This window comes from Amphibalanus amphitrite, unplaced genomic scaffold, assembly GCF_019059575.1.
Source record: "Amphibalanus amphitrite isolate SeventyFive unplaced genomic scaffold, NRLGWU_Aamphi_draft 001505F_arrow, whole genome shotgun sequence".
NCBI lineage: Eukaryota > Metazoa > Arthropoda > Thecostraca > Balanomorpha > Balanidae > Amphibalanus > Amphibalanus amphitrite.
In genome coordinates this window covers 1-8,080 of record NW_024882998.1, presented here as the reverse complement: position 1 = coordinate 8,080, position 8,080 = coordinate 1, and the positions used below count along the sequence as shown (strand labels likewise).

The 8,080-nt window shown below is 50.7% G+C and overlaps 1 protein-coding gene across 1 annotated transcript; it reads left to right on the top strand.

The window, feature by feature from the left end:
- On the top strand, positions 1-7,980 carry LOC122373499 (facilitated trehalose transporter Tret1-like). The gene is made up of 4 exons (XM_043351625.1): positions 1-331; positions 707-807; positions 6,050-7,105; positions 7,490-7,980. Exons 2-4 carry the CDS (start codon positions 708-710, stop codon positions 7,678-7,680), a joined length of 1,347 nt encoding a protein of 448 aa, XP_043207560.1. The 5' UTR covers positions 1-331; position 707; the 3' UTR covers positions 7,681-7,980.
- Positions 7,981-8,080: the final 100 nt, after the last annotated feature.

Genomic DNA, 8,080 nt, shown 5'->3' with positions numbered 1-8,080 from the left:
GAGCGGCGCCTGGCCGGAGCACAGGGCGCTCCTGGCCACAGACCGGCAGTGCAGGCTCGCTGGAGGCTAGAGCCAGCTCAGCGGGCCTGGACATTGCGCCTGACCTGGACACTGGACTGGACCTGGATACTCCCGCTGGAGGCTGGGCTAGCGTGGACGCTGGAAGCTGGACTGACGTGCACACAGAAGGCTGAGCAGTCCAGGCACTACAGGAGGCCGAGCACTGAGCAGTCCAGACACTGTGGGTTATAGACCAGTCCATACACTAGAGGAGGCCGGACTACATCTCCGACATTGGACGCTGAAGTGACTGCAGGCTGAAATCGGAAAGGTGAGCCTTCCTAGCGGACACGGCACAAAAAACTAACTTTTTTTTAAAGTTACGGCAATGTTACCTATATGTGTGCACCTCAGTAGTAGACCCTCAACTCCGCACTTCCTAAAAGCGCAGAGTACCTGCTTATGGCTTGGTTCGCCCCTCGAGATATGTTTTGTTTCACTAAAAGGCTTGCATTTTTCTAGCGCGGTGGTTTCATTGCATAAGAGCTTTGATAGGGCTGACCACTTTTTAATTTAACATGTCAACGCAGCCTTATTTTTATTCACGCAAGCTTAATGAGCGCACTCAGGTATGAGCATGAGGGTATGGTATGAGGGGTATGAGGGCTGTCTAACTGCTGAAGAGCTTCCGCTGTCACTGCTGCAGGATGGGACACGAGGAAGAGATCTCCGACCTCGCAGTGCCAGGGAAGGAGGTCTCCGCCCCCACCAGCAGTCTCAGGAACCAGATCCTCGCCAGCCTCAGCGGTAAGCGAGGCCCGATGGGCTGGTTTGTGCATGGCATTTAAGCAAGTTGTCGGGTGTTTAATACGATACACACACAGAAATATTGAGCGGAAAAACGGTGTAATTGAAAGTACCAAAAGGAACATTTTTGGGTGTAAAATTACTCTGTTTTCTGGGTAAAAGAACACTTATATGTGTGTTTTGCTAGCTTCGGAGTGCTTCCCTATTGTGTAGGAGAACCGCTTTCAGTGTAACTTTACCGCGGATCTCGCGTTACATTTACGCACAAATATGTGTTTTTGGTAAAAAGTACCAAAAGGAACACTCGCGTGGTAATCGTACACAAATTCATGACGGTAAATTTACACAAATATGACGGTTATTATAACGATTTTTTCTGGTAAAGCTAATGTTGGGCCCGCAAAATTTGTAACGCAAGCGACACGCGGCGGGACGTTGTCGCCAGCCGCGAGCCTAGCTAAATGCAACGAAACATTGTGATGCTCAATGCCTACCCCATGCTGCAAACACGTTTGTTTGTTTGTCGTTTATTGTTAAGAATCGACATCACATCTGACGGAAATAAAAGTTAGATTAGCGTATGTACCTTATCATGTATATAAGCTGATATTTCACAACGCATGGGCGCCGCTACAGGTCGCAGCCACCGCCCGTCTCCCGTCAACTGCCCGTAATTAATTAATAAATAAAAAATATATCATCTGTACGCACTACTTCACTGTGCCAAAATTATCGTTCATTTAATTAGCCATCGGCTCTCTGTTGTCTATCTGGCAAAATATTAGCATACCTATACCTAATTAACCATAGAAAAGCATGAAAGTGCATCCATTATTTTCATAACACGACAGCAGCTCAGTTGAAAAATTACAAGCCCACCTTAGCACTCCGACAAAACTGGATAATTTCCAGCAGCTCCTCCAATGTCGCTCCGCTTCAGATTTCAGACTCGGTCTTGATTGCAGTTATCGGATGATGACCACAATGCAGTATTTCACTTATTATTCACTTAGTCACTCATTACTCAGCTTATTATCGAACTAGATAAACACCACAGCACTGTTTTATCTCACTGATCGCACAAGAATGGGCAAACCCACTCTGCGCACTGCAGCCACAACACTCCCCCGCCGGCCCCCGCGGTCCCCGGCGCACAACTGACGATTGCGAAAATGGCGCCGCCGCCGTCAGCATATAGCTCAAAATTTCGCTAAATTTACACTGGTTGACGTAAACGAACGGTGCTCTGGATGTGTACCGCAATTACCAGTGCGACACAACACTCATTCGCGTATGGATACACTTGCTTTGCATAGGAACATATCAGTTAGGTATTTGAACATCTGTTATGCTGTTACATTATCCTGTTTTGCGTAAAGATGCTTGTGTGGTGTAATAAAACTGCCGATGTTTGTTAGATAACCAATAAACGTCGTATAAAAACTAAGTTATTCTTGATGCCTTTACTTATTATGGCGTTGTGCGACGGATACCTTGCTTATTTATCACGAAAATACTTAAACTAAAGATATTTTACTAAGTGAAGCAGACAGGGGCGCGGGAACTACTTTCCGACTGGGGGGGCACAATAGAGATCAACCTAGGGTACCCCCAAATCTAGTTTTCTCACCGGTTTTAGGCCACTTATTTTTCACCCCTCGGCTTTTTCAACAAAAAAAGAAAACTTTTGCAAAAAAAGTGTGGTATTCCGTCTCAAAGCTGTGGGGGCACCGCCCCCACGGCCCCAGAGTTGGGGGGGGGGGCAAGCTGCCCCCACTGCCCCCCCCCCGGCTCCCGCGCCTATGGAAGCAGAACTTTGAAGCTAATTGAACTATTTACGAGTATATTGAACTTGACATCGCTCAATATTTCTGTGTGTGTATTCTCGATTAGTTTCAACACCTTCGGCGAAGGCTACATCAAAGACTCGACAGAAGAGAATTAACCGGTGCTAACTAGTCGGCTATCTTACTTCAGACTTGTGTAGCATGTGCACATTTTACAGCATGGGTTATGCATACACAGAAGAGTGTGCTTAAGGCTAGTGTCCTTACACATGTTTCCAGTCCGTCCCTCTTCCTGCACCAGAATTAAAGCCCGACGAATGAAGGCGCAAACCATGGTTAGACGATCGCCGCTCGCCCTTCCTCTCAACTCATATAGATGCGACTCAAAAATGTCTACGTCGGAAGTGTGATGGCAGCATGACTCTGCCAATGAGATACTGTAGCCCGACTGCTGTTGTTCACCCATGCACTCCTTGTGTATCCCTTTTTCGTGCGTTTCTTTTTCCGACGCACACATAGGTGCATGTTTAGATACAAATACCTAAACAGTAAGCTGTCTGTTACAACTTGTTCTGACAGTGGCGATGCTCCCGTACAAACTAAGATAAACAATCAAACGTATTGGCAAGGACAATCTGATATGTACCTGCTATCGACTCACGCGTCGCAATAGGTATGATAGCACTATCATTGCTGCCCTCCGACTGTATCGGAGAGAGCGATATCTTTGCGGACCATCCCCTTTTATATCCCAACCGTCCTTCGTATAAATCTGCGAGTAAGTCGTTCATAAGTCCATTATCATTGTGGCTTTCATATCGACTGTTATAAAACCAACATATGCACCAGCTTCGGGCTTTCGATGCTTAGGTATTTGTTACATTATCTTGTAATGCAACTTATGTTTTAGGTATGCAGGTGCTTATGTTTTATTAAAATTCAGTTGGACTGAATTCGGTGCATATATTTACTCAAAATTTATCTGAAGTGCTTACCTGCGAAAAAAAGTTGTCATATTAACATTTAATTAACATTAACAGTTAATTCGCAGTCATTTGCTGATCTAAATTGAATGGATGAGCGCATGGGAAACCCGATTAACCCCCAACATCAGTAATTTTGGACTGTAGAGTAAAATGCCGTTCAAGTAAAACTGCTAGGAAACGCAAAGACCGGTACCCGATTGTAAGGTCATGCTGAGTGACCTATACGGTTTCGGCTTTTTGTGGATACTTCGCCAAAATTAGTCGTTAAGCTGCGAGTTTTGTAACCATCGCATTTCTCATGCTCACTGCTCAGGCGAGTCAAATGATCTTGTAGGTTTTTTGTTTGAGTGAGGTCAACTTCGGGTGCTGACCTCAGTTCAAGGTCAGATAAAAGCCACACAGGTCATGCGTCTTATCAATGGAAGTCATATTGTATTTTAAACGGTTGCTCTCCTGGCTTGCTGTGTTACGTCGATCAGGAGGTATTACCGAAAGAAGGCTCCGATAACTCAGCTTTAGTGACGTCATATGCCGACCATGCAAAAGTAAACATCGGTCCCTGCATGGTGTGCATGAAATATTGCTGTGATATTTTGTCATATATGTCATTTACGATGCCAATTGCCATATATTCCGATGCCGCAGTTCCATTGACAAATGACCGACCTGGTGCCAGGTGATCTTCTTAATAAAGAAAAAATCCGAACGGTAACTATATAACTATGTTTTGAGACGTGAGTCCTCGAGAGGTTACTAACTCCTTAGCTTCATTTTCGCCTTCCTGTGAAGAAAAATCCCTGGCACCGAGGGCTTCTTCAGCTTTCTATCGCCGAAGCGTTCCGAGCAATCGAAAAAGAAACTGTCAAGTGACAGGGGTGTCATCCAAGATTACACCCCCTCGGCCGGCGAGGGTTAAAAAGCGGCTCCTGCTACGTGTACCTATTGACCCGAAGGGTCTTCAAGTGTCTTTGACCGGTTTGAAAAAATGTAGAAGTAAAGCTTGAGCCGTATGCCTAAAGCCAGTGTTGTGTTTCCATAAGCGCATCAAGTAATCATTTAAATTTCGTGACTCGTGAGTTCGTGATCATATTTGCATTTTCGGCTGAGCCCCGAGCGTACCCATTGTTTACATACACGGTAGGTATGTCTCTGAAGGGATTTGCATGATACATACATGCCTACCAGAAGGCCGATGCATTCAGTATGTTTATCTGAAAGTGAAGCCCTCGCCTCGGTGATGCCAGTTTCAGGAAATGCTTGTCCACAGTCCGTCCAATGTCCAGTAAGAAGTCCTAATGATAACCAGTAATGATAACCTTTTATCATAAGCAAACGAAGTCAAAAACAAATCCGAAATATATTTTCGTTGCTGGACCTTCTTCACTCCAAGTTATTGTAGAAGGGCCAGCACCGAAAATATGTTTTAGATTTGTATTTTGCTTCCTTTAGTTACGAGCAAAAGGTTATTTTTCATTCTTACTATTGAAAATTTTGATTATGACCATGGTAAAAAATGTTTCAAACCATTCAACTAAAAACTTTTAGTGTGAGAAGTGATTTCTGGTTGGTTTTGTCCAACCGAATTCCGAAATGGACCATTGGATTCCGACGATCTTAGTTCCGATCGGCGTCTATACCTCGCCCACGGATACCAATGACACACTGACTGCTGCGATTGTTGGTCAGAATGGTGGCGCACGCTATACCGCCATCGGAATGGGTGAAGTAGAGTAACTTCTGAAGACAATTTAATCAGAGACAATCATCTTTTAGTCCCCCCTAAACAATGGACATGTAAATCGCGAATGAAAGGTGCATTTATTTCCGTCGTATTAGTACCATTCCGTGACCTGGCCCCTTTTTCGTCTTCGTGACCTGGCCGTCCGTCTCCGTGCCCTGACCCTCCCGTCTCCGAGCCCTGACCCTCCCGTCTCCGAGCCCTGACCCTCCCGTCTCAGCGCCCTGACCCTCCCGTCTCCGTGCCCTGACCCTCCCGTCTCCGAGCCCTGACCCTCCCGTCTCCGTGCCCTGACCCTCCCGTCTCCGAGCCCTGACCCTCCCGTCTCAGCGCCCTGACCCTCCCGTCTCCGAGCCCTGACCCTCCCGTCTCCGTGCCCTGACCCTCCCGTCTCCGAGCCCTGACCCTCCCGTCTCCGAGCCCTGACCCTCCCGTCTCCGAGCCCTGACCCTCCCGTCTCCGTGCCCTGACCCTCCCGTCTCCGAGCCCTGACCGTCCCGTCTCCGCGCCCTGACCCTCCCGTCTCCGTGCACCGTCCCATCTCAGCGCCCTGACCCTCCCGTCTCCGTGCCCTGTCCGTCCCATCTCCGTGTCCTAACCCTCCCATCTCCGTGCCCTGACCCTCCCGTCTCCGTGCACTGACCCTCCCGTCTCAGCGCCCCTGACCCTCCCATATCAGCGCCCTGACCCTCCCGTCTCAGCGCCCTGACCTCTCCGTGTCTCGGCCGCAGCGACTGTCGGCGGCGTGGGCGCGGGCCTGGCGCTGGGCTACACGAGTCCGGCCGCCCCCGAGCTGCAGCGCTCGGCCCTGCAGCTGGACACATCCCAGGTGTCTCTGGTGGGCGCCGCGGTGCCGCTGGGCGCCCTGCTCGGCGCGCTCGTCTGCGGCTGGGCGATGGCCCGGTTCGGCCGGCGCGACACGATGGCGGCGGTCAGCGTACCGGCCATCGCCGGCTGGCTGCTGGTAGCGTTCGCCGGCACCCTCGGACAGCTGCTGGCCGGCCGACTGCTGACCGGACTCGCCGCCGGCGTGGCCACCGTGGCCGCGCCCACCTACGTCGGAGAGGTGAGCGAGCCGCGCGTCCGTGGCGCGCTCGGTGCCGGCTTCCAGCTGCTGCTCACGTTCGGCATCTTCCTGTCGTACCTGATCGGCAAGTACGCCACCTGGAGCCACCTGGCGCTGGCGTCGGCGGCGCTGCCGGTGCTGTGGCTGCTGCTGGCGCTGTGGACGCGCCGCTCGCCCGTCTGGCTTCTGGAGAAGAACCGCGAGGACGAGGCACGGCGCGCGCTCGTCTGGCTGCGCGGCCGACACGCCGACGTCAGTGATGAGCTCCACAGTCTCGCCGAACAGGTCCGCGAGGCGCACAAGCGGCGGGTGACGTTCCGCAACCTGGTCAGCCGCGAGAACCGGCGCCAGTTCGCGCTGTCGCTGATGCTGATGCTGCTGCAGCAACTCAGCGGCATCAACGCCGTGCTCTTCTACACCACGGGAATCTTCCAGGACGCCGGCTCGTCGGTGGCGCCCGAGCTGGCCACCATCGTCGTGGGCCTGGTGATCGTGCTGTCCACACTGGTCTCCGTTGTGCTGGTGGACCGGCTGGGCAGGAAGGTGCTGCTGCTCGCCTCGGACGCCCTCATGGCCGCCTGTCTGCTGGCGCTCGGCGTGTTCTTCCACCTGAAGGGCTCCGGCAGCGCCGACAGCCTCGGCTGGCTGCCGCTCGCCTCGCTCATGCTCTACGTATTCGCCTTCTCAATTGGATTCGGACCCATACCGTGGCTGATGATGGGTAAGTTATTCATGCATACATACGAACCAAGGGAACGTTTATTGTTTGTATTCGTTCGGAGGAGTATCAAAACATATTCGTATATTATTGTATAATTTACATAAACGAATCCATTGGAATGTTGAATGGTTCAGGAGTGGAGGCCGTTGTCCTCTGACCCGCTGGCCGGCTGCTCTCCTCTGACCGGTGACCGATCTCTATCCTCTGACTGGCCTCTGTCCTCTGGACGGTTCATGTCCTCTGACCCGTCTAATGGGTCGTTGTCTTCTGTCCCTGACCGGCTGCTCGCCTCTGACCGGTCTCTGTTCTCTGCCCGTTCTCTGCCCTCTTTACCTGCTGACCGGCTGTCATCCCCTGACCGTCTGACCAGACCCCCGGCCGCAGGTGAGCTGTTTGCCCCGGAGGTGAAGGCCGTCGCCAGCGGCATCGCCGTCTGCTTCAACTACTCGCTGGCCTTTCTAGTGACGCTGACGTTGCAGCCGCTAGTGACCGCCCTACCCACCCCGGCCGGCGCGTTCTGGCTCTTCGCGGCGTCTGTTTGCTGGCGTCGCCTACACCGCTATCGCCTGCTATGAACCAAGGGTAAAACACTGCAGGAAATTCAGCAGCACTTCCGTGACAAGGAAGCGGTCGAAACCTGAGAGAAAAGGTGCCTGGTGGGACTTTACTGAAGTCGTGATGCCAAGTGGGGACAGCCTTGGCAGAGCTGTGAGATGCAAAGTTGTGTGAACGCTTGATTTATTGCTTGGGAGTCACGACCATGACAGCTGGTTGATACCGTCTCTCACGTACATAATACTCGTAGCGATGAAAGAATTCGTGCCTTTGCACGTGGGTAAATGGTTGCAATCGTGGCAGGCTTCGTGTGCCAATATATATATAATTATATTATATACAATATATATATATATATATATATTATATATATAATATATATATATAATATTTCTATATATCTATATATATATATATATA

Bases quoted from the DNA above. Each gene is read 5' to 3' on its own strand.
- LOC122373499 (XM_043351625.1), top strand. From the start codon at position 708: ATGGGACACGAGGAAGAGATCTCCGACCTCGCAGTGCCAGGGAAGGAG. The intron at 808-6,049 runs GTAAGCGAGGCC...TCTCGGCCGCAG, and splicing joins GATCCTCGCCAGCCTCAGCG to CGACTGTCGGCGGCGTGGGC. The intron at 7,106-7,489 runs GTAAGTTATTCA...CCCCGGCCGCAG, and splicing joins CATACCGTGGCTGATGATGG to GTGAGCTGTTTGCCCCGGAG.